This window comes from Magnolia sinica, chromosome 14 (genome assembly GCF_029962835.1).
Source record: "Magnolia sinica isolate HGM2019 chromosome 14, MsV1, whole genome shotgun sequence".
Lineage (NCBI taxonomy): Eukaryota > Viridiplantae > Streptophyta > Magnoliopsida > Magnoliales > Magnoliaceae > Magnolia > Magnolia sinica.
Window position 1 is genome coordinate 2,342,206 of NC_080586.1, and position 26,421 is coordinate 2,368,626.

A 26,421-nucleotide genomic window follows, 5' to 3' on the forward strand; every position below is an offset into this window, starting at 1 on the left:
TTGGGACCTAGGAAGGTTGCAACGGTGGACGTCATTATCCCACTATTTCCTGTGGCGTGGTCCACTTGAGCCTTGGATATGCTTCAATTTCAGACTTGTACCCTAAGATGATCACGAAAAAACGGACGGACGGTGTGGATAAGACAAATGCATCCATGGTGGGCCCCACAGAGTTTACCCAGTCCGCAATCCGCTTCCCTCCAGGTTACGCTGGCCTGCTCATCTGGTGGACTACACAAGTTCATTGAATAGGGGCCAATGGTTCCTTTCAGCCGTCCATTTCTTTCGCACACTTCTGTCACACCATCAAAACCTACAGACACGAAACCGCGAAATAGACTTAGTGGATCCCACCCGATGAGCGGCTCGGATCTCGCACGTGGCTCTCCAGGTCAGCATCTCGTACACTCCCGCGCGTGCAGCTAGTTAAAGTGCACTCGTCAAAATGATTTCGCTCTGTTACTTTCTCCGAGATTTTTTCGCTCCTCTTCACTGCCCGAAAGCACGAGCTGCGATTTCCCGCTCTCTCTCTCTCTCTCTCTCTCTCTCTCTCTATACGCGTCATCTCTTTGAATCACCCGGAATCTCTCAATTCCTATTTCCGGAAACGATCTGATTTCCCCGAATTTCCGCAAAATATTCGCTTAAAGTATGGACATGGGTGAGATTTTCTGCAATTTTCTGTTGCAGAAGCCTCAATCTCGTGTTTTAATGGCGACTCATTTCAAGAATCCTTCGCCTCGATACATTCCCGTATTGGGTTTTCCTTCTTCTAGCTCTGCAAAGACTCGTGGAGTATGCTACTGTGCTGTAGACGCAAAGATGGCGGGCGGAGAGCTGTTCTCGGTCACGTCGTCGAGCAAATCGGACGTTGATTATCTCGGAGAGAGCACGAAAGGGGATTTGAATGTGAAGCAGGAGCATCTGGATGCGTTCGGTAAGTTGGGAGTCGGAACTCTACAAAACCTGCTGAGTATGTTTGCTGAAAACAGCATGTGGATGCGTTTTTCAGCTTGGAATTTGGTTTGAAGTTCAATTTTGGTTTTTTTAGTACTAGGAATGAGTATGTTTTTCTTAAGCTGAACACCCATTTCCTGTCGATCAATTTGAATTGGTCTCGTTTGACGATTTCCTCATTTGGGGTTTTTTAATGGCATAGATTGCAGATAGAAAGTAAGGAAATGTAGATAAAAATTTAAGAATTGGGGTGTAGAAAAATATTGCCTGGTCAATGGTTTCTCCATCAGAAGTGTTTGTGTATCCAAGGTTTGTGAGGGCCACTTCCATACCACCAGAATTAAGGGTGTAAGATGTACGGTTAACCGTTTGTTTTATTTTTTGATGTAAGGAATGACTTGAAGTTCAATTTGTTTTTTGCTTTTATTCTGTTTTTTGTTTTAAAAAAAAAAAAAAATTAAAATTTTTTATTTTTTTTAAAATTTAAAATTTAAAATTTTATTTTTAAAAATTTTTAATTTTTATAGATGTCAGGAATGTGTATGTTTTAGTTGAATTGGAATACCCATTTTGTGTTGTTCTATTCGAATTGGTCTTGTTTGACTTTATCCTTACTTGAGTTTTTCAGTGGCATATATTTTAGGTAGAAAATAAGGAAATGTAGATGAGGATCTTTAAAAAAATTGATGCGAGGTAGAAAAATGTCACTTGGTCAATGGCTTTTCAGTTGAATGTATTTGCATATCCGAGGTTTGCGGGGCTCACTTCTGTACCACCAGAACTAATGGCATACGCCTGCACATCATTAAGTACACAAGGGAAAGAGGCTATCTGGGTTTTCCTGTTGGATTGAGAAAGTGAGAAGGGGCTCTATGGTGAGAATTGGTGGAGTCAAGGCACCTTAGATGTCAATGAATAGGCCTTGTCTCTCACCTTTACTTTTGAATAAGTGAGTGATCCTCTTGTTGTCTTGATGTGAAAATGAGGTAAATTGGGGAAAAAAGAAAATGGAAATCCAGTAATAACAAGGGAAAAAAAAGATTTATTGGTTTTGAATTTTGCTGAGCAGTCATGTAGCGAGGACACTCCATTTTCTAAAGTCTTGCAGTGTTTGGCACCCACATGAAAAACACATGTCAGACGCATTGGCATAGCTGTTGGAAAAAAACTTCAATTTATATTTTATTCTTGTATTTTAATAGTATTTATATACATTTATATAAATGTAACAAATAACAAATTTTTATTGGGCTCCTTGTACGAGGAATTTGTATGATGAAGAGGTGGAGTAATGCAGGGGCATTTTCACATCGGGCTCGAGTGGGGTTGCTTGTGGGATGTAGGGGCACACTCGGGGTGGGCGGCCCATGTGAGGCGGGTGGCTCGTGTGAGGTAGTACCCATGTGATTTGGGGCCCAAGAGGGGGGTTCGGCTAAGGTCCTACCCATGAGATGTGGGGCCTGGGCTATGAGATAAATGGATTGATTCGCCATGCTCTAATAGTTCGAGCTTTTAGAGCAAGTGGTTGATTATCCTACATCAAGGAGTTAGTTAAATTGCTAGTTATGTTGAGTAAGGTGCATCCCTTGATGGTAAAAAGTGATTCAATGAGATGGTTAAAAGAAAAGTCCGGCAAATTTTTGGTAAAATTCTTTTATAGAATGATCAGTGGTGGGTCTTGCACGGGTTGGATGAGTCATACAACTCATGTGTGGGAATATGGTGCTCCTTCAAAGGTGGCAGCTCTAGCTTGGTTAGGTAGAAACAAGGTGTTCACGGTTGACAATTTGCGCAAGAGGAATATGGTTATCCCAAACGTATGGTCAATGTGTTATCAGAATGTTGAATTGGTGGATCGCATCTTTATCCATTGTCTTTTTGCAAAAAGGATGTAGGAATGCTTCTTTAATCCGTTTGAAATAGCATGGGTTTTGCCGATATCCATTGAGCATTTCTTCTTGGCTTGGCATGGTGGAGGCAAAGGAAAAATTGGGAAGAAAGTTTAGCAACTCTGTTTATTAGCTGGAATTTGGTTTTCATGGTTAGAAAGGAATAATCGACGTTTCAGGAATTGGAAGGGACAAATATCCGAGGTCTTCAATTTGGCTAAATGAATGTAATGGGATGGGCGATAGCATCAAAGACTACTGCTATTGCCTATTTTCCTGAGACATGGTCAGATCTGTAATTTGTTTTTTTTTTGTTTTTTTGTTTTTTTTGCTTCTTTTTTTCCTTTTTTTTTTTTCCGGTAATTCTTCAGGCTTTGGCCTCTATTCGATAAAATTATCACCATTCAATTTTTTTATTGGGCTCCACTATTGGGCCCCCAAAGAGTAGGCATCCATACCCTGCTGTGTTATCTCAGAAGGAGACCCTCGCTAGGAGGGAGAGCAGGCATCATAAGCAAGCTATGCTATCCAGCTGCATACAATGAATATCTAGTAATGTAGATTCATTTTTCTGTATGTTATGCATTTGGCACCAAATATTGAGAGTATTGCTTTCCCAATATCTTTGTTTTTTTGTACAGACATGTTGGCAATGCTTGGTTTTCTAGGGACTCTGTGTTTGACACTTCACGGCCAAGTTACATACAGAAAAATCATTGAGCGCACACACGGTGTGACAAATTTAGTAAGGCAAAGAAAAAGAAGATCCAATGAAGAGAAGTAGAAGAAACAATAGTCTCCTGAGGAATGCTTGCCCAACACCATTGATGGTTGGAGAACCACTGCCTTAGCAAGCAAGTTTGTCTCCAAATGAGCCTCTCTATGTCTATGGAGGAAAGAGACCTCCATAGATTCCTAGAGATGTGACTCCATCAAATCTGCCAATCTTGAAGGATTTTTCTCCCTTTTGATCACATTGTGGGAGTTGGCCTCCACCGCAGGAGCAAGTGATTTTTTTTTTTCCATTCAAATCTTTCTTTGAATGTTTTCTTTTGATTACCCCTACTCCCACCAGGTAAGATTATCCATCCAACTGCCATTGCTATTGAGTTTAAGGTTTTCCTCATGGGGCATCTTCTACCATGTCATCTCCTTCCTCACTTGACTTCTACAGTGGTTGTCTTTCTGAATTCCCTATAGAAGTGTTAAATTCCTTTTGGATCAGAGTTTGTGATATGTAGTCTTAATCCTCTCATATAAATCTTTCCTTGTTAAAGGTTTTTAATGTAGTGGACCCTGCATGGTTTAGCAAAAGTGGGAAGTCTACCTTTGTCTACGTGTTGCTTGCTTCTTAAGCTAGAGATTAGAAGTGTGCAGCGAATGAAACATCAAATGATGAAAAGGTCATCCACCGATTCTCCCATCTTCATAGACATCACCTAATGGTTCATCGTGTCTTGATGTTGTCAGCGATATACGGTGAGCTAGTTATGAACTGCTGTCTAGCTGAAAGGATACACTCTAGGTAGGCCTGAGGTGGACTGTAATCTACTAGTAGTGTCCAACTCACCGTTGTTGCTGACAAGAACATTGTAACTGTCGTGATTGAGAAGTAGCCTTAGATTTCTTTTACAGTTTTGGACATTATCTTGAAAACTACATTCATAGTGGGGTTTGCTTGCATTAGAGACTTCATGGTGTTTTTCTTGTAGGTCTTGATGGCCAGGCAACCTTAGAGGGTCCAATTGAAGAGATAGCCAGGATAGAGGCTAAAGAAGCAGAGACATTGCTTAGTGAGTTGGGAATCCTGGTACGGATTCAACCTATTTTTCTTGCATATCCGATTGATATTTGCATGATTGAAATCTTTAAGAGCATCTTTCGGTGGTTTGTTTATTCCATTGTGGGCTAGTCTGGACTATTGGAAGTAAGTGCATGGGCATGTTTGTGATGGTTTGTTTATGCCTATTTTCTTATATTTCCGCATAACTTTGAATGGTTCTTCCTTGATATTGACACGCAGGCTCCTTCCTCATCAAGGCATTCACCCCGTGGCATATTTTGTACCAGGACACTAAATCTTCGGTCAACAAGTTGTATCGGTTATGACATGGATTATACCTTGATTCAGTACAGTGTAATGGTAATTATCAGGCCTCACGCTTATCCCTATAAGTGGGCATATATTCTCCTAAAATATCTTATAGGTGATATCTGATTATTTTTCATTGTGGATGTGGTGAAAATTGTCAAAAAAGAAGAAGAAAAGTTTCTTCTATTTTTGTTAATTATGGTAAGTTTCTACTTCTCAACCATATTGTCATTGTCATTTATTTATATGACATGTACTTTTCGTCATCATATTCTATGCCTTATCCGAACAATTGGGGTTGGCCACATGAATCTTGATCCGCCTGCTAACAAGGACGCTGGTATAGGGCATTACTTATAGGGAACGCCTTAGCAATTAGCATGAGCTTGAAATTTCAGATTGTCAAGATTCATGAGAAAAAGCTGTGGCCAAAGTTTGACACTGGTTGTCAACCTGATGCAACCCTCTTTTATCTGGGCCTGGGATTGACAACGAGAGTGCAAAACTCCCACTAGTGGAGTTTTTCCACTATTTTTCTTAAATTGCATAAAATACAACATCTCATTGATTGGGATGAATATGTATATGTAATTTTTTCTTTTTCTTTTGGATATTTACTCACATAAAATATATGAATGCAAGAATGAGTCTAATGCCTCTAATTCTAGAGATTGTGGAAGGAAGACATAACTCTCCGTTTCTAATACTAAACTATCTATTTGTTTTTATGTGTCACTCGGTTTTTCCATACAGTTCTGCACAAATCCGTTGGAATTGGTTGTATTTCCGGTCCTAGTGAGGTTAGTAAGAAAATTAGAAGGGATATGGACGCAATGGTATTCTTCTTATGCATTTAGTATCAGATTGCCCCTCCAGTTGGAACTCATTTGGTTGGTTTCGGTTACTCATGTGTCCTTGCTAGTGAGCAAGCCCAATTGGAATTAATTAAAGAAGAAAGAAAGTTGCTGATAACTAAGTTGATTCAAATTCTCCCATGTGCCATGCTGGCATTTGTCTTGCATGCACATGAGCTTTATTGCACAATAGTTTGCATTTAGCAAAGCTCTGGTTTCTATGTATTAACTTTTATCACATTTTCTGTGAAAATTAACTCATTACTTCATCATTTATGAAATTATTACAGATGTCTTCATACTCTTGCAGGCTTGGGAAGGACGGGCATATGATTATGGCATGGCCAACCTAAGGGGCATGGGTTTTCCAGTCGATGGACTTGAATTCGACCCCAATTTGGTAATATTTTACCCGTGGGCATGTTGAAGAGGTCATGATGTTTAAATTTGCAGCTTTCCTTGAACCATATTTTTCCCCTTATGTCAGATCCATTATGTGATTAAATAATATTTTAATCACATAGTTTTGCAAATGAATTCCTCTACATGGTCTTGCTTGCAGGCTTCTCTCACATTGAACTGTTTTGTCTAGGTTATTAGAGGCCTAGTCATGGACAAGGCAAAAGGCAACTTGGTTAAGGCCGATCGGTTTGGTTATGTGAAGAGAGCTATGCATGGCACAAAAATGCTATCTACTCGATCTGTAAGGTGCAGGCCGGGTTCTAAATCCCTCAATTTGTAAACATCTATTGTCTTAAGTTCCAAAGCTGTAGGAGATATTCTGATACTAGCTTTCTGTGCATGGTAGTGAGATGTATGGAAGAGAACTGGTTGATTTGCGAAAGGAAAGTCGATGGGAGTTCCTTAATACATTTTTCTCTGTTTCAGAAGCAGTGATGTTCATGCAGGTTTGTTTGCTGTTCCAATCTTAAGTAACACCAAAATGCACACTGTTGTTGCATTTTCATGAATTATTTTCTATCCAGTGTTACCACATCTCATGATGACTTGTAGCTCCATGACCTGAAGAAATATTTTAGTTGTTTTCCCACTGCTGCATGTTGCGATTATAAATTGTTGCTTGTATCAATCAGATGCTCTATGTACACACAGTCATGCACACAGGGAGTATGCTATATTGGGCAGGAGGGAGGGAGGCATTTTGGGGAGTTTGTTACATTGGTAGGGAGGGAGGGGAGGCATTTTGGGGAGTATGTTATGTAGGTAGGGGGGAAGGGAGGGAGGTATTTGGGGGAGTATCAAGTATGTTCCATCTGTAGGAAAAAAGACAAATTACACTGAAAGAGCCAAGGTTCCGATTCAAATCAAGGCCCGCTGGCCACCAATTTTTCCAAAGAGCATTGGTTCTTCAAGAGGAAAAGAAGAAGACAAATTACATTGAAAGAGCCAAGGTTCCGGTTCAAATCGAGGCCTGCTGGCCACCAATTCTACCAAAGAGCGTTGGTTCCTCTTCAAGAAAGGAAAAAAGAAGACCAATTTACATTGCCCTTTGGTACTTGTTGTAGATATGCCAAGTCAGTTTGAACTTTTGCACCCTAGCTTTAGCTCATTTTATCTGTGAGTTTTATGACCTTTGGTTCTTGGTGATTTCAACTGTTCTCTTATTATCAACTTGTTTTATTACTTCACATGAATATCTATAATTACCAGTCGGATCTATTGCAGATGGTGGATAGATTGGATGAAGGGCTTGTACCAGCAGAACTCGGACCACTCGATTACAGTGGCCTTTACAAGGCAATATATTATATTTTTTTCGAGTATGATGCATTCCAGGCTTCCACCTGTTTTTCTTTTGACATTGAAATGTCTTTCAGGCTGTTGCGAAGGCCCTCTTTAGAGCTCATGTGGAAGGCCAGCTTAAGGTAATTGTTTCAGTTGATATTCATCTTCTGTTTAATATTCTCCTGTATAAAGAAACCTGTAACTGGGTTTGATGCAGAGTGAGATAATGGCTGAGCCAGAACGGTTTGTAGTGCCTGATCCTGAGCTTCCTTTGGCTCTTTTAGATCAAAAGGAGGTAAGCAGATATTTTCACATTTTTGGGCTAGATGATTTTGTCCATTTCCAGTTTTTCTTCAATGATGGCAACTCATCCACTGTGCATGTGGTGTAAATGTACATCCATATGGACCATCCATATATCAACCCTGTTCTGGAATGGAGCATATATTGGAATCACACTGACCGGACTATTCTAACCATCTAACTGCTGACAATCAAGTACACAGTCAGAAGGAAATGCCCAACTCGAATCCAATATCAGATGGTTAAGACCATCTAATCAGTGTAGTTTTTCCTATATGCTCCAATCCACAACGGGAATGGGTACTGTGATTCGGGTGGTCTGGTTTGATATAAATCTATGCCACGTTTATGGTGGTTCAACCACCACCATTTAGGAAATGGTGGAAAAGGCACAGTAAGTATAGCCCTTTACTTTTCACCACATGTTATTGTTTTATTTCTCAACTTGTTCTCTCTTTTTTTTTTTTTTCCACTTGGTTATGCTATTCTGTCAGGCCGGTAAGAAATTGCTGCTAATTACCAACTCAGACTACCACTATACAAATAAAATGATGCAACATGCCTTCAATAGGTTTCTCCCTAATGATATGAACTGGCGAGATCTTTTCGACATGGTGAGAAAATCATTTTGGTTTCTTGACTCTGGTAAAAATCAACTGATCATCTTCATTTCAAGCTACCTATTTACTTCTCATCCACATCATTCGCGAGGATGATAATTCAAATTGATGCACAGTTTTGGCCATTGAAGGGGCCTCCTCTATGAACTGATGTGATCTTTGCTGTTTTGTGCAGGTTATAGTTTCTGCTAGGAAGCCAGAGTTTTTCCAAATGTCACACCCTATGTACGAGGTTGTCACAAGTGAAGGGTTAATGCGTCCCTGCTTCAAGGCACGTTCAGGTAATTTCTAATCTATTATATTCACAATGTACAATTCAGGTTTACCAGCCACCATTTCTTAATATCATGACTTGGGGACAAGTGGTTTGATGTTTGCTTTGTCATGGTTTTACCGGGGGACTTGTACTCATGGTTTATGGACTCTGTGACTTGGACTGACTTGGGTCCTAGTCAAGTTGCTACTCGCCTGAGTGAGGAGCTTACTCGTCTGAGTCAGGATGAGTCAGGCCTATTTGCTCTAGTGACTCATGGCGCTGAACCGGAATGGACTCGCGTTGCAGTTTTGAAGTCCAACTTGGAATAACATAATTGCAATTTCCCAAATCTTCAATATGTATGTGAAGGATGGTAATTGCAATTCTTGTTATTTCACTTCTACTAGACGACTATTGCAACTCAATTTAGTAATACATCCAAACACACCCTAATCAAGGTATTAAAAAATGGTTATGTGACAGCTGCAACGGTGGGTACGTAATGGTAACGGTGGGACCTGTTATGAGTTACAGGGCTGTAAAGCCCAAAAAGGGCCTATGACGGGCCTGTAACAGCCATGATGGGCTGTTATGGGGCTGATACATTTGTTTTCCTTCAAAAAAATTCGACTGTTATAAGGCCGTAATAGCCGTTATGGCCCATATGGTAATGATATACGGCCCACCATTGTCATTGTTGAATACCTTGACTCTAATACAGCTTCATTACTTGTTACGAAAAACTGTCTGGCAACAGGAGCAGGACAGTTAGCTAGAAGCTGAAAATCGCCTACCTATGGTTCACTGCACCATGACACTTTGTCAAATTTGAGAGAATGAGCTTAATTCCAAAGTGAAGTAGTTTTTGTTTGTAGCATGTGACTACCTTTGCTTTAGATGTTCTAAAATTTACTTTTGACTTGCTGCAAGCTTAATGTAATTGAAAGCTTCGATGGAAAGAGAGTATGGAAGAAAAGGGTAGGATGTTCACATTCCGATTCTCTCCCCCTTATCCTTAATTTATAGATAATTAAACAACACTTTTGAATACAATTAGAGCCCAAAGGAGAAGAGACTAAAACTAAGTAGGAAACATAAATCCTATTCCTGTACGTATGGTACATTGCAGGTGTACACAAATCCGTGTGCACACTAACACTCCCCCTCAAGTTGGAGCATGGATATTGTTCATGCCAAGCTTGATGCTAATGCTCTTGAGGCTCACTATGGATGTGGCTTTGGTGAAGACATCTGCTAGTTGATTTTCTGAACGAACAAAATAGCGATTAATTTTTCTCGAATAAAGTGACAATCCACTTCAACATGCTTTGTCCGTTTGTGGAAGACCGGGTTGGATGCTATATGGATGACCACTTGATTATCACGATGTATTGGAATTGAGGAAGAAGTCATGAATCCCATATCTTGAAGAATAGCTTTTACCCATAGTAATTCACAAGCTGCATGGGCCATTGCACGATATTTGGCCTCGGCAGAGGAGTGGGCAACTACGGATTGCTTTTTACTTTTCCAAGTAATTAGGTTTCTCCCTACGAATGTGCAATATCCTGTAGTGGAGCATTGATTAGAGGAGTTGGCCCAATCAACATCACAAAACCCGTTAATATTCAATGTCATGATTTGAATAGGGAAGACCACGACTAGGTGCAACTTTTAAGTAATGAAGAATTCGATAAATTGCTTCAAGATGATGCCAGCAAGGTTGTTGCATGAACTAGCTCACAATTCCAACAACATACGAGATGTCTGGTTGTGTAAAGCTGAGATAAATTAGACGATCCACTAGACAACGATACTTGCCTGGATTATCAATTTTGTCTGATTGTCTCTCATGCAACTTATGATTTACCTCAATAGATATGTCAACAGGGCGAGCACCAAGCAATCCTCCCTTGGTTAACAGATGAAGCATATACTTACGTTGGGATAAGAGGATTCCTCGTTTTGAGCGAGTCACTTCAATTCCGAGGAAATACTTTAAAATCCCCAATGACAATGCTAGGAATTTCTTAACATTGTCTATCTCAGCTAGTTGGAATAATATTATCAACATATATGACAAGAATTGTCATGTTACCATCCTTTTGTTTTACAAGCACAAAGTGATCAAAAGTGCTCCTTTTAAGTTCAATGTTGGAAATTGTATTGCCAAGCTTTTCAAACCAGGCCTGAGGAGACTGCTTGAGGCCGTATAGAGCTTTTCAAAGATGTTAAACTTTGCTAGTCTCCCCCTTAGGCTGAAAACTGAGAGGAAGGGCCATGTAAATTTCTTCATGAAGGTTGCCATGCAGAAACAAATTTTTGACATCTAGTTGATGTAGATGTCAATCACAGTTTACGACGGTAGAGATGAGGATACAAACATAGTTTAATTTTGCCATAGGAGCAAAGGTTTCATTGTAATCCTCACCAAACTTTTGAGTGATGCCCTTGGCAACTAATGGTGCTTTGTATCTTTCTATGGAACCATCAATCTTGTATTTAATGCTAAAAACCCATTTTCATTTGATGGTATGTTTGCCAACAGGAAGAGGGACTAATTCCCAAGCATTTTGTTTTTCAAGAGCAGTCATCTCGTCTTCCATTGCTGCTTCATTGTTGCTTTCCATTTAGGATCGTCTAGGGCATTTGCAACCTTGGTTGGTATAGCAACAGATGAGATAGAGGATATGTATGATTTGTAAGAGGGAGAGAGATTGTTGTAAGATACATAGTTACCAATGGGATGGTGGGTGCATGGCTTGGTTCCTTTACGGAGAGCAATTGGGAGATCCACCGGGGCTGGTTCAATCGTGGAAGAGTGGTGGTGCTTGGTAAGAGTAGGGGTCTTCTTACGACGAGTGTAGACTTTGAGTTCTTTGGATTGGGTGAAGTGTGATCTGTCTTCAATCTGAGACTCATCTAGGATATGTAAAGGAAAGGGAGTAAGATGCATACTGTTATGTGAATTTAAATAAGGTACATTTTCAAAGAATGTAACATCCTTAGAAACACACATTTTTCTACTTATAGGACAATAATAGTTATACCCTTTCCGAGAGTTTGAGTACTTCAAGAGCACATTTTATTGATTGTGATCCTAGCTTTGTTTGAGATGGCCAAGAATGTGGGCAAAAAACTGCACCCAAACACTTTTGGTGGAAGAGTAAATAGAGACGCATGAGGTTGCAAAACTCGTAATGGGTAGTTACCCTTGAGTACATCGGTTGGAGTCTGATTAATTATATACGCTGGAAGAAGAATAGCTTCATCCCAATATGCTTTTGGTACGGACATGCCTGTCAATAATGATCGAGTAACCTCTAGTAAGTGTCGATTTTTGCATTCAGCCACTCCATTTTGTTGCAGTGTATAAGGGCACGAGGTTTGGAATTCTATACCATAATATGTAAAATACTTTTGTAAATCATGGTGTAAATATTCATGGGCATTATCAGACCTAAGTATTTTAATTTTGGTATTGTATTGGGTAGAAACCATTTGATGAAAGGTCTTTATAATTGGTGGGGGCTTCATCATGACTTTTTAAAAGATAAATCCATTTATATCGGGAGAAGTCATTAATAAATGATATGAAATATTTGAAACCAAATATAGAAACTAGTGGAGCAAGGCCCCATACATTTGAGTGAATAAGTTGAAATGGATGAACTGTCTATGCTACTTAAGAGAAAAGTAGTTCAATAGTACTTGGATGACTGACAAGTTTCACATTGTAAACTATCACTTTTATTGAACTTTTCCGGAAATAAAAGACTGATTGTAAAGGTAAATGACCTAAACAGGTGTGCTAGAGGGTCACTCAATTTTTATTCTCAATGGCAGAAGCATAAACATAAGCAAAACTAGATTGTTTTTTTGTTGAGAAGGTAAAGTCCCTTATCTTCATGACCCCCACCAATCGTCTTCTTCATTATCAGATCCTGGATAACACCATGAGATGGATAAAAAGTAATTGAATAATTTAGTTGCTTGGTTAAGGAGCTTACATAAAGAAGTTTAGTTGGAAACGAAGGAACATGGACTATAGAAGAGATGGATAAGAAATAAAAAATGTGGAAGGTTTCACTTCTTAGAGCTTTAGAGAGGGAACCATTAGCCAATCTAATATTACTAGAGGTAGGGAAGTAGGAAGTATAACCATTGGTCGTACCTGTCATGTGGTCAGATGCCCCTGAATCGATGATCTAGGAAGTCTGAGAAACGTGATTTGCAGTTGCAGAAGCACCCAACTTTCCTACTTGGTCAGCAACGGAGATGGAGGCTTGGAGAGCTGCCACTTGTTGTTGTAGCTCACTTATAGTTTTGTCCCTTGGGTCTAGAGCATTATAGCTGGAAGTTTCATCAATGGTGCTCATATTAGCAGATGGCTTTTCTTTGACCTCTTTTGGATGAAGATGAGGATGAAGAAATAAACAGTATTCCTTCAAATGTTGTCTTTTCCCACAGCGTGTGCATCTAAGCTTGTCTTTGTCCACATTTCCACGTTTGATTCCTTGACCCTTATTAGTTTTAGAATTTGTTGTTAGGGCTGAATGTTCTAGAAGTATGCCGGGAGGGACAACATTCCGTCATCGGGCCTCTATGCGAATGTAGTTATATACGGATTTGAGTGTAGGAAGAGATTCTCTCCCAAGAATCTGTATACGTTGGGGTTCGAAATCTAAACGAAGACCAGCAAGAAATTTAAAGATTCATAGTTGTCTTATTTGATTTTTCAAATCTTCCAATTGTAAAATAGCTGCATGACAATTATCTTATTCCTCCCATTTTTTGTTCAAGTTGGCAAAATATTCCTCCACGGTTTCGTCACCTTGTTTGAGATTATTGACCTTAGTGTGAAGTTGATAGAGATGGGCCAAGTCTTCCCGATGGGAGTGCATCTTGGCTACTTTATTCCAAATATCCTATGCGATTTTCAAGAGATAAAGACCACGACTAATACTGAGTTGCATTGAATTTAACAACCAAGATATCACAAGCCAGTTCTCACTCTCTCATTCATCATAGGTGGGATCATTTTGATTGGGTTGTTTCTTGGCTTATGTAATGTATCCCAGCCTCTTTTGTGCTCCAATATACATTCGGGCCGCTTGGGATCACTCCAAGAAATTTGTGCCATTTAGTTTTAATGTAGTTATAGTTAGACCAGGGTTGTCCATAAGTCCAGCTGGAATCTGGGCATGTTCGTTTTCTCCCATTTAATAAGAGACGAAAAAAGGGAGTAATAAGTAGAAATCACTTAGCATCTGATGGAGGTCCTGGGGGCTAGAGGTAGTTCAAACTGCGAATTGGATTCCAATAGGTGGCCCACAAGGCACTTCCGGCGAAAACCAGTAGCCTTGGATGAATCGGGAGGGTTTTCGGTGACGTCCAACAGCCTTAGGGGGATTTCAGCAGGGTCCGACAGCTCTAGAGAGGTTCTGTTGTTGTTCCAGCAACGGAAAAAGGGTCTGGAGAGGTTTTCGACATGAGCTGATGATGTAGGCCCAACCACAGACGAGATTTGGTGTCAGAAATCAGCCCTAACTTGATTTCCGGCAAGATTTGGGGATGTTGGAGCATTTCCTGTGCAGATCCGGTGCTGAAATCTAGAGCAAAGAAGATTTCTGACAAGATCTAATGCTTGGATCCTATGGGCCAAGAAGATTTATTGTCAGATCTGGCACTCATTGTATCCTCTCTATGTGTATCATCCATCTATGTTCAAGGAATTAACAGTCATGATCTGGTCCACTGTACATGTTGGGTCATCTATCTATGCCCCTTTGTACACATAATCATGTATGGCAGCTATGGCCTGCTTTCTAGTCCATATTTATACCTCTCTTTATATCATGTATGGCCTGTTGTACATGTGGGTTGATTGTGCATGTATGTCTATTTGGACATGTATGGCCATGCACATGTGACCAGCATGTGAGGGCCACTGTACATGTGGAGCATGCTATAGACGTCACTAGCACACTGCATGTACACGGCAAGTAATACTTAATTGTTTATATTCAATGATTTCTCATCGTAGAAGGAAATTTGAATTAGTGGCCCCATTTCAGTGGCCCACCAAATGATTGGTTTAGCATAAGGATCAGCTATAGGCTTTATTAAGTTGGGTTTATCCCAACGATCTATCTTAAATGAAGACTTTATATGTCATTTGATATTTTTTAAAGGATTTACCATTCCAAGCTTTGTCGTGTGTGGGTAACCAATTATAGACTATAGACAATTTACAGGTTATCCAAACACAAACAACTGTTTACTTGTAAACGGATTACGGCTTAAAGCCAAGCGGGACAGATTGTAAACACTTTACACCTGTAACCCAATTACAGGTAATTAGATTACAACTTACAATTTTTATAGGCATCCGAACGACCCCTTAGGGTATATTTTATGTATTTTGCACATTTTTTCTTATAAATACAATAGGGTTGGATGTCCAACCCTACTCTTCTTTCCTTTCTTTCAAAGCTTTTCTACTTTACATGGTATTAGAGCTTAAGGATTGTTCCTAAGGTTTCATTATTTGTTCCTTCCTCTCTTGATCTTTCTCCTTCAAAGCATATTTTTTTCTATTCTTCTTCTTCTTCTTCTTCTTCTTTTGTACATATATTTCATCTTGTTTTGAGGCCTTGGGTGTTTTTTTACCCACCAATTTAATTTGACTTGAGAGGGGGAGACCTGTGGCTGATTTCGGAGTACTCGAATCTTCTCAGGGCTCTGGTACATCTTAAGAGCAATGCGCTTTTATCTTTATCTTATTTCCTTTTCCAGTATTGTTTATCTGTTTCATGGATCCCCCTCACGTTCCCTAGGACAAATACCATATTCAGACTTGGCACTGCACCTATAGATTTCTACAGCACTTTTTATTCGACATCTTCAGATTAGGTGAGGAATAGCATGTTTTAACATCCTTACTTAGTTACACTTTTTTCTTGTTTTTAGGGGGATTGTACTCTGGTGGGAGTGCTCAAATGGTTGAGAAATCATTAGACATTCATGGAGATGAAATATTGTATGTGGGTGACCATATTTACACAGATGTAAGCCAATCCAAAGTCCATTTGCGATGGAGGACAGCACTGATTTGTCGGGAATTGGAAGAAGAGGTTAGTCGATACCTGATATCTGGATTGCGGTTCACTTCTGCAATAATATTTACTACTCGATGCTTTACTTTGGTGAAAGTTGGAAGCAGCAAAAGATATTTGTGGTTTATATTCATTTAAAATTTGAAATGTTTATTCTTGTCAATATAGTTCAAGTTGGTGATTTTTTGGTCATTGGGATATTGTTGCATAGGGTTCCATTTGAGGCCTTCTATTAATGCTCTCTCTCTCTCTCTCTCTCTCTCTCTCTCTCATATATATATATATATATATATAATCATCTGGACTTTGCTCAATATGCTGGTGAAATTTGGAATTGCAGTTTAATGCGCTGATCCATAGTCGAGGTCATAGAGCAGCACTCATAGAACTTATGCGTCAAAAGGAATCTGTAGGGGAACTTTTCAACCAACTGCGTCTTGCGCTACAAAGACGAAGTAACGGACGCCCTGCTCAGGTAATTTGATCTTGTAAGAATAGTAGTTTTCTTATCCTTGCAGCGTTGTATTGTTTTATTCAACATTTTCCTGTAAGTATCATATTCTCAATGGGAAATGCTAAGGAGCTGTAACTGCAGATTGAAGTGGAGCATGCAACACATGTGCCAGGCTTGTGCAATTTTTGGGCAATTCTTCGAGTGGGTCCCCATTTAACATGACATGTAACAAACAAAATCTGGTTGTCAATTAATCAGGTGGGCTGCATGTGTACATCAGGTGTTTCTAACTGTCCATTTTTCTCATGCACGTGCAGTCCACCTAATGAGTTAACCAGCCTGATCTTTGGGGTGCCTGATGAATGGCCATAATCTACACTTGCTGCAATCTTTTCTTCAAGCTGCTTTGCATGGATATCCCAGTTCTTTATCAGCCCACTATTTATTTATTTTTAATTTGTTTGGTTCTACTTGTTAGTGCTGTCTGTTTATTACTCAGAAAATTTAGTAGGCAACATGATACTTAATGACAGCAACCTACATTATACATTGCACACACAGAAGGAGCAATGAAAACCTTAACTACCATGCATTCAGTTAAAGATATGCTACCGGCAGATGTTAAGCTGATGATTGCTGTATTCCTCAAGTCTCATGTTTCACCATCTTTCTAGTGTTTTTGAAAGTCTTATTCATTCTGAGTCTTTCATGTGTCGTTTTCTTTCTTTCATTACATCATAGGACTATGGACTTTTGTATTATCTATGCTTCTGTAGGCATTTTAACTTACTTCATAATCCTTTATAGTTCTGCCAATTTCTAGTTTGTTGAAATACATTATCAGCATGATTCTGTATAATTCTTCTTTCAGACTCTTGCGGCAACTAATATGGATGACCAAGAACTGACAGAGAGCATGCAAAAACTACTTATTGTTATGCAAAGACTCGACCAGAAAATTGCACCTATGTTAGAAGCAGATGGGGAGAACTTTAATAAAAGGTATAGAAGTTTATATGGTACTAGAAGCATTCCTTGAGAATATATGGTACCACCGTTATTGTTTATAAACGTGGATTCCACCATCGCTTTGTAGTTTCAGCTTAAAATGACAAATGGTCTACGAGAGTCATGTATTGCGTTGATACTTGACATCAAGGTATTCGGCAATGGTAATGGCCGGCGATAATGGTCAGCTGTATGCACATTAAGGTTCTGTAATGGTCTTTTTTTTTTCTGAAATTTTTTAGGGAAAAATGTATCGATGTGGTAATGGCCCATTTCGAGCCTATAACTGTCGTTATGGCCATTACAGGCCTTTTCTTTCTTTCTTTATTTTTTCCAGATTGGGCATTACAACGCTGTATCGTGTAACAAGTCCCAGTGTTACTGTTACATAATACCTTGGTTGATAGCAGTGTTTCAAATAGCGCTCGTAGCATCATTTGTGTCATGTGCGATCTCATATGCGCATAACCATATGCAAATCACATATGCAATCATGGCATATACGATCCACATATGCGAAAATATGTGATTGCATATGCGATGTATGCAATCGCATACAGCATATGCGATCGCATATTGGCCATGGCACATCGAATTTTTATTTTTATTTTTTTGCAAAAAAACAACATTTTGCGTATAAAAAGGCTTCCAAATCTCCTCCATTTGCAATATTCTCACTCCAAAACTCTCTTACTCTACTTTTGTCTTACATTTCTTAATTACAAGTGGTCTTAATCTCTCTCTCTCTCTCTCTCTCTTGTATTTCCTACTTCCAAGTGATCTTAATCTCTCTCTCCTACATTCCCTCGCTCTTGGAAGTTGGAAGATCAAGATTCTAGCACTTACAAGTTTCAAGGAAGATAGCTTGTTGATTTTCTACAATAATAAATAAATAGCTTGTTGATTTTGTTGTTATTTCTTATTAACTATATTGTTAAATGTGGATGACTTGATGTTTAATTGATTTTATCTCTCTCAAATGTATTTTAAATATGTAAATTTAGTGATCTATTAACTTAGAAAAGTTCTCATTAGTTTCTTATATATATATATATATATATATTTTTATGTTCCATTGAGTTTTGTTATTTTTTGAATTTTTCCCATATATATATATATATATATATATATATATATATATATATATATATATATATACACACACACACGCATACATCGCATATGCGCATATGCGATCGCACATGTCAATAATGATGCTACAAGCGCTATTTGAAACACTGCTATCAACCAAGGTATTATTTAATCATGGCATATTGGCCATGGCACATCGAATTTTTATTTTTATTTTTTTTGCAAAAAAACAACATTTTGTGTATAAAAAGGCTTCCAAATCTCCTCCATTTGCAATATTCTCACTCCAAAACTCTCTTACTCTATTTTTATCTTATATTTCTTAATTTCAAGTGATCTTAATCTCTCTCTCTCTCTCTCTCTCTCTCTCTCTCTCTCTCTCTCTTATTTCCTACTTCCAAGTGATCTTAATCTCTCTCTCCTACATTCCCTCGCTCTTGGAAGTTGGAAGATCAAGATTCTAGCACTTACAAGTTTCAAGGAAGATAGCTTGTTGATTTTCTACAATAATAAATAAATAGCTTGTTGATTTTGTTGTTATTTCTTATTAACTATATTGTTAAATGTGGATGACTTGATGTTTAATTGATTTTATCTCTCAAATGTATTTTAAATATGTAAAATTAGTTATCTATTAACTTAGAAAAGTTCTCATTAGTTTCTTTTATATATATATATACACACACATATGCGATTCGAAAACATTGTGTAGCGTAGCACTATGTAGCACTGCGTAGCACACTAAATAGTGTAAATCCCCTGTAGCATACACTATAGGTGTTGTAGCGTACACTACAGCTATGTAACGTATAGTACAATTTTTTTTATTTTTTTATTTTTTTATTATTTTTTTTTTTTTTGGGTATCTAATGTTAGGGAATGTGACATTTGTATTGTACTCAATACTTTTTAACCTATGGAATTTTTATTTCTTTTCATACTAGTGACTTGTGGTTTCAATTAGACATTATTACCTATAGTGGTTTGCTTAGAAAGTTGTTGATGTGTTAATTATTTGATTTGGTTTATATGTGGATTGACTTTTGATAAATGATAATTAATAGCTTGTTTGAACATGATTATACTTGAAAAGAAAAATTAATCATCTTTTAGGCTTATATATATATATATTCTATTTTTCTTACTATTTATCATATTTTTCCTATTTTTAAATTAAAAAAATCGAAGTATTGTGTAGCTTACGCTACACGCTATAGAGGGTTGAGCGCTACCCAACACACCACCGCTATTTAAAGCACTGGTTGATAGGTGGTTAACCTAAAAGTGGTATTATAAGATCTTTGTCACTAAACCCTGTGGTGATTCTATCAACTGATTTCAGAGTTGGTCATTTGGGTCTTTTAATTCATAGATGTCAATCTTGGACCTATGAATGGCATATTCCCAATACTCACAAAGAAAGAAGTGACTTAAGACAAAAAGGGAAGTGACTTGGACAAAGAGAAACAGAGTGACTTAGACAAATCTTATTTGTCGATTACCTTGGACCAATCAATTGAATATTAATTAATATGTAATCGATCGAACACTACTTGAAAAAGGTGTTGAACCTTATGGTTTTTTGGTTGTTTCCTTAGTGTTTCTTTTGACTAATGTTTGAGCAAGAAGATTTACTTCGTGGATAAGTGTTTGTGTTGTGGTAGGTGGCTCGTATTCTGTTGAACAGTGCAGGGGAAGTAATAGATGTAGCCCCAACTGGGGGGCTTCACACCCTGGGGCTTGGGGTTTGGGGTGCATTGCACCTCGACGGGGATTCGAGGGCAACACCCCTGATATGAATTGTATGAGACCCGATCTGAAGACCTGACTTGACCTGACTGAAAAGTTATTCTAGGTATTTTTATGTACAGGGTGTGTGTGTGTGTGTGTGTGTACATATATATTTTCTGTGGAAGTCGAATTAGGGTATGCAAGGGATTTTTTTATATAGGTTTTGGATGCTAAAATTCTTCAATGTTGTAATACCTTTTTTTGAGAAGTTAGTGATTCTGATAGGGACTCATACATGGACGTAGGCAGAATGCTGAACCACGTAAATTTGCTGTGTTTTGTTTTCGTTGTTGCATCAATTTATTTCTTATAGTTTAATTGGTTGTAACCGATGATATCATTGTGCATTCTGGGTGTACATACAATGGGAACCACACTATGTAGGTTCCTTTTTCTACTCGGTGTTTCAGCTCCACGATTTGGACGGACAAGCACCTTGCCTGCCTAGGAATCTATGGATATCCAACTAGGTCCATGACAAACAGGACAAGCATAGATGTGAATACTCACATGCTTGTGTCATAGTTCGAAAAAAAAAAAAAAAAAAAACTCAACTCAAATCTAATTTTGATCAACTTGATAAAGGCATGATTGGGCCAAGACTCAATCTGGACTCGTCCGACTTAACTTGCCATAGCTTGGTATTGTATATTTTAAAATATTGAGTATTGATGCTCAAGATTTCAACTCAAATTTTCTAATTGTCAAATGGTGCAACCCGGTTGTCGAGTCAATGAGATCTCGATACCCAAATTGCAAAAAGTATGAAAAAAAAAGTTATACCTATTAGAACAATGGAGTAGAGAGGGAGATACTTTATTGATATAACCTTCTTCTCATATAATTTTTTTAAGAAAACTCAAATATTGAAAAATATTTGAATGACTAACTCCTACACCACCACCCCTTTTATAGATCCTAAATGAATCGTTAATTGAAATCCTCTAACTACGAGGTTGATTTCAAATCAATCACAATTTATTTCAAACTAATCTAATATTCCTTAATATGGTAAAACCTAATAATAAACAACAAACATGGAAAATAATTATATATCTAAAACCAGCTCATATCTTCAATCATATCGATCACATCTTCAAATAAGTTCCTCATATCTCCCAAAAGTAGTAAATTACAATCCTTGATTTAAGCTCCAAAATCTGTAAATGATCAACACATGTTGGGCTCTAAGGTGGGCTATGAGCTTGTCTTGTTGGGCCTTACAGTGGGCCTGGATGGGTGGGCTCTAAGGTGGGCTATGAGCTTACGTCTTGTCGGGTCTTACAGTGGGCTTAGATGGCTTTACAGTAGGTTGGGCCCTACAGTGGGCCTGGATGGGCCTAAGTGGGCTATGAGCCTGCATCAATTTTCCCTGACTTTGAAAGAACTTGTCCTCGAGTTGGAAACCAATCCCAACTTTTAGACTTGTAATACCTGCACGATGAATCGTGTTCTTCTTTGGTGGTAGTTGATGGTGTAACTCTAAGCATCGGCTCATCACAACCTTGGTTGGAGTCCACTATAGATGATGTATTTTTCGCTTGTGCTTTTCTAGGTGCTAACTTGTTTGTTGTAAGTGGATCTTGAAACATTTGCACCTCTTTTTTTACACAATTATCTTTTACAAGGTGTTTCAATTTTAGTATTGAGACCCACTTGCATGGCTATCAATGTGACTGTCACTATTATTGGATCTATCAATTGATCCATTGTTGAATTCAAGTTTTGGTCTAATATTATTGCATTGATCACCTCACATGTCAACTTTTTCTTTAACTTCATGGATCTCTTCATCGTTTTTGGAATTTCTACTTCAATTCCGAGCTCTGTGTCAGGTTCCAACAATCAAAGGATTTGATCATTGGTGTCTTCATAAACCGGGGCAGCCTATTGTTGGTTAAGATTTTGGAGGGGACCTTTCTCTACATGTCTGCATGCTCCAACTTCGGTCTCTGGATTCGCTCCATGCTGGAGCTCCCCCACTTCATTAGTGAGATTGCCTACCGCATATATGAGTTGACCTACCTGTTCTGTGAGTGTGTGGATCAATAAGATTAGTTGCACACTCTTCTTGTGCTACCTCCTTCGAAGCCATTAGGAGATGATGTAGAGTTATCAGTTCTCAAACAATCATGATGCAGGACATGAAAATTAAATATGATTTGCGAGATTTCAGGCTTAAGATCACGTTAGTTGAGAACAATTACACAAATTCCATATCCCACATGAAAGTCCAAACATTCAATTAAGGGGAATCTATGTGGGTCTAGGCCTACACATGATAGGGTTGGATCAATAAAAATTATGAACCAAACGATACTCAAAGATAAGAAATAATCATCCACACATGCATAGTAATCAGTCCCTAATCCAAGGGATTCAGAAATTCCAATTCGGGGAACCCTAGGGTAAGAAAAGGGGCATAAAATTGAAGATTTGAGTGATTTAGGAATTTTGGGTGAAAGCGGAGTGAAAGAGAGGAGAGAGATGAACCAGAGAGGTACTGCACACGTGGATAACAAAAATGGCCCAGACGCACGTGCGTGTGATCTTGGCCGCACGTGTGTGGGGCCCACTATTTAGAAAAATGCCACCTTGGCCTTGGTCGGCCAGAGATGGACTCCAAAACCCCCAAATCTCAGCTCGATTCGAAGTACGGTTTGTGGTGGTGCTCCGCCGAAGTTTCAGCCGTCCTGTAGGGCCAGATTCTGAAATTCTATTGTGGGGAGGAGAATTACTGTAATAGATGATTGATTTGAAGTGTAGATGATAAGGTGAGATAAGAAGAAGGGATGATAGAAGATGGGTAGTAGAGATGGCGATGGATGGAGGCGAATCGGGATAGATGTGGCTTCACATCACGGTAGTTAACCCTTCGATGAAGGGAAGGCTTTGCACCCAATTAGGCTTCACAACTCAGAGAGTAAGAAAACACAGAATTTTTATTAATTTTCAATGAAAATCAAAAGAACTACAAGGGGTGCCTATTTATAGGAAAACCCTATATCCCAAAACTCGCGCCATGTGCACAACCTATTACTTGGTGATGAAGTAAACTAAAATAAAAACCAAATAAAGAAATCTAAAGCGTTCATAATATTCTAAATAATAACAATAAGCAAAACCTAAAATATAAAATCAATTTGACTAGTGGGCTTCGAGCATGAAATCCCATGATGGGCTTTACCTGATCATCAGGCCCACTCCAAGGAACCAAAACTCTGTCTTCTAAATAGGGGGCCATCCCTGGACGACGTCATTGATCTAGATCGACGGTGGGGCCCTCCTTCATGTGTACGTGCTTAGGGGGGTGGCGTGCGTGTGATGTCCCCATCAAATCATCTTCTCTAATACCAAAATGGTGCAACCCGGTCATCGAGTCAATGAGATCTCGATAACCAAATTGCAAAAAAGTTTTTTTTTATATATTTTATTTTATTTTATTTTTTTTAATTTTTAAGTATACCCACAATAACAATAAAGTAGAGAGGGAGGAAACTTTATTGATGTCAACTTTCTTCTCTTGCAAAAACTTTTAAGAAAATTAACACTTTGAAAAATATACGAATGATTAACTCCTACACCACCACCCCTTTTATAGATTCTAAATGAATCTTTAATTGAAATCCCCTCAAATATGAGATTGATTTCAAATCAATCGCATTTTATTTCAAATCAATCTAATCTTCCTTAATATGGTAAAATAAAAATAAAAAACAAACATGGAAAGTATTTATATCTCTAAAACCAACCCATATCTTTAATCATATCAATCACATCTTCAAATTAGTTCTCCATATTTAACAGTTTAGAACAAGGATATTCAGCTCATGTAAATTCCCTTTTTTTAAAATTTTTTATCAGGTGGGGTTTTCTCTCCCGTGCAGGCCTATGGGATAAAAGCCACTTCACAAGACAAGTTGAAAAGTATGCGCTTATGCTTTGTCCTTCCCGTTCTATATAATACTGTTCACATCAATCAAAGAAGTAAAGAAGACAAGCAAATTCAAAATTTCTTCAACTATCTTTAATTCTTATGGTTGCAGGTATGCTGATATATATACCTCAAGGGTTTCAAATTTTCTACATTACACACCATTCATGTATTTCCGTTCACAGGAACAGGTAAACAGATTAACAACACCATCAGTGGCCTTTGCTTCTTTAAGTAGTATTCTTGAAGACTGATTTCAATGTTATCTGGCTAATCGACATTAGTTGAAGTGCTCTCTCTCTCTCTCTCATGCAAATTTCGTTAAAAAGAAAAGAAAGAAAGAAAACCTCCAAGGATTGGAATTGTCATTGTTCCCATACACAATCATGCTTCTTGAATGACCTTCCACAATGAGATTCTCTATATTGTGTCATTGTGTGATCCTTCCCTAAGAGATGAGGATTCTCTATATTGTTTGTACAGACATGCTTTAACTTTGATGTTGGAAAATATTGATGTATGGCTGCAACTGCATATAACTTGACATTTTGAGCATCCTTTAGGAATTGAAACACTGTAATGGGTGCTGTCCATGTGTTACCACAAAGGTTTGGAAACATCTAGGCCTGGTTTGGACTATCAGAGAAATGAGTTATCTGACGTTTGTTGGCTAAGACATCTATATGAGTTATCTGACGTTTGTTGGCTAAGACATCTATTTTTGCCAGGAATTAAAGGATTCGATACCCAAGGCTTTGCATGGTATACGTAGGTTTTAAATTATGACATGGTAATCTGGACCACTTGTCTGTTGCATACGCTGTGGATGGGCCATGCCCCAAAAATGTCCTCAATAGGACAATCACAAACTTTCAACTGTTGGCATACAAATAGATGGTAACGAAGAGAGATACAGCAACAGTCTACATTCAATTGAAGAAAGTTGTAAGATTGGTGTCTAGGATCTTCCAGTCTAGGAGGATTTTGTGGAATGGTCTATCCATGATGGGAGGCAACATACCAATTGTTTGGATTTCTGAATCATGGGCCTCACTCGTTAGAATTGAAAACCTACTTGTATTGTGCTGAGCCTAAGTTGCGTATCCTATAATTTCTACCGTAGTTCTAAAGCTCACTTTGCTGGGAAACTCGGTCTGGTTCTGACTCGATTCCGACTCTGGATGAATTGTCAAGTCAACTCGACCACTTGGGCTACTGGACACAGCTTGCAGTCACTGAGTCACTCAGCAAGTCATGTGCGAAGATTAATAAAATGTAAATGGGGAACCCTTGACCTCTGCTAGAGGAAAGATGAACTTAGCCAATGCACCATTGAGTGGTTTGATGAAAACGCATGTATTTTATATTACTCATGTTAAATAACGACTCATATCCCTTTTTTTTTTTTTTTTTTTTTGAATTTGTATTATTAAATATCAAGTCGGGTTGGGTCAAGTCCAGTCTTTGAGTCAACCCGACTGGCTGAACATCGATTTAAGTAAAGTTTTTGGTTTTCAAACTATGATTCCTACTGTATTAGCTTTCTCTAGTTGTATTAATTATCTTATGACGAAACGACTGACATAGACTAATGTTCATGTGATTAATTTACTTCCTATCTTTTCTTTAAGCTCATGTGATTAATTTACTTCCTATCTTTTCTTTAAGCTCATGTGATTAATTTACTTCCTATCTTTTCTTCAAGCTCATGTGATTTTTGGATATCTGGTTTTGATTGATATTTGGTTCACTGCATTGCAGACATTGGCACATGATTCATACTCATACAACCCTCCAGATATCAACGGTGTTGCAGTCGACGATCTGCACGATCTTCCACCCTTGTAAGTTACTTAGAATAACTGAGGATGATGAAGGGGGTGGCCATACAAAAACTATCATATTGTCTTTATGAAGGTTCCCATCTCATCCTTTCTCACACACTGCAATTGAAAGGCATGGCGACTAATATAAGAATGTAACAGTGTGTATAATCCATAAGTTATTATATGTAACTTGTCCTTGTATCTGATATAAAGGGTATTCAAGAATAGCTTTTTAACAAGTGGGCCATTTTGCATGAAAAGATCAAAGAACATCGCATCTATGTACCACATGCTGGTGTGGAATCTGGGTCTGAGATCCCAGCCATCCATTTGATGGATTCAACTGTGTGGATGCCCTGGCTGGCAAGTGCTTATGAAACAAATCCATGGTTGAAATGAGTTGGCCAAGATTTTCTAATTGGTCTGCCTATTTGCAAGTGTGGTCTACCTGCTGGATGCATCTTATTTTTGGTCCAGGCAT

General features: G+C 38.4%; 1 protein-coding gene across 1 annotated transcript; it reads left to right on the top strand.

The window, feature by feature from the left end:
• Positions 1 to 471: 471 nt before the first annotated feature.
• Positions 472 to 26,174, top strand: LOC131225207 (uncharacterized). Its single transcript, XM_058220691.1, has 17 exons — positions 472 to 937; positions 4,559 to 4,656; positions 4,870 to 4,989; positions 6,103 to 6,192; positions 6,385 to 6,500; positions 6,601 to 6,700; positions 7,479 to 7,550; positions 7,631 to 7,678; positions 7,756 to 7,833; positions 8,336 to 8,455; positions 8,637 to 8,742; positions 15,690 to 15,853; positions 16,176 to 16,310; positions 17,161 to 17,291; positions 24,045 to 24,107; positions 24,227 to 24,305; positions 25,876 to 26,174. The coding sequence occupies exons 1-17, from the start codon at positions 652 to 654 to the stop codon at positions 25,960 to 25,962; spliced, it is 1,893 nt and encodes a 630-aa protein (XP_058076674.1). The 5' UTR covers positions 472 to 651; the 3' UTR covers positions 25,963 to 26,174.
• The last annotated feature ends 247 nt before the right edge of the window (positions 26,175 to 26,421 follow it).

What these genes read in the sequence shown, in the direction of transcription:
- LOC131225207 (XM_058220691.1), top strand. Translation starts at nt 652, where the DNA reads ATGGACATGGGTGAGATTTTCTGCAATTTTCTGTTGCAGAAGCCTCAA. An exon ending in GGCGAGATCTTTTCGACATG is followed by an intron (nt 8,456 to 8,636) that starts GTGAGAAAATCA and finishes TGTTTTGTGCAG; the next exon opens with GTTATAGTTTCTGCTAGGAA. An exon ending in GTCGGGAATTGGAAGAAGAG is followed by an intron (nt 15,854 to 16,175) that starts GTTAGTCGATAC and finishes TTGGAATTGCAG; the next exon opens with TTTAATGCGCTGATCCATAG.